The following is a 223-nucleotide window of genomic DNA, read 5'->3' as shown; positions in this document are numbered from 1 at the left end:
TCTTGGGCTCTAGACCCTTCCCCAGCAGCTCCTTTGCCCTTCTCTGGCCACGCTCCAGCCCCTCAGTATCCTCCTTGCAGTCCCATGCCCTCACCTCGGGGGCTCTGTTCCCTCTCTCCACACAGGGGCACCACGGCGGTGGACGGGGCCGGGTTCGGCATCGACCGCCCCGCGGAGCTGACCAGGGAGGATGATGAGTACGAGGCCTTCAGGAAGAGGATGA

At 65.0% G+C, this 223-nt stretch overlaps 1 protein-coding gene across 1 annotated transcript in view; it reads left to right on the top strand.

The window, feature by feature from the left end:
* The window catches only part of SUGP1 (SURP and G patch domain containing 1), a gene marked incomplete at both ends in the record, with an annotated part of 18,163 nt that extends 17,944 nt beyond the window's left edge, over positions 1 to 219 (top strand). The window contains one exon of the mRNA XM_008935509.1: positions 126 to 219. Coding sequence (XP_008933757.1) covers positions 126 to 219 — 94 coding nt within the window. The remainder of the gene's footprint in view (positions 1 to 125) is intronic.
* Positions 220 to 223: the final 4 nt, after the last annotated feature.

This window comes from Merops nubicus, unplaced genomic scaffold, assembly GCF_000691845.1.
Source record: "Merops nubicus isolate BGI_N331 unplaced genomic scaffold, ASM69184v1 scaffold41262, whole genome shotgun sequence".
In the NCBI taxonomy this organism is placed as follows: Eukaryota; Metazoa; Chordata; class Aves; order Coraciiformes; family Meropidae; genus Merops; species Merops nubicus.
Note: the sequence above shows the minus strand (reverse complement) of the source record. Positions and strands in the feature narration are given on the sequence as shown.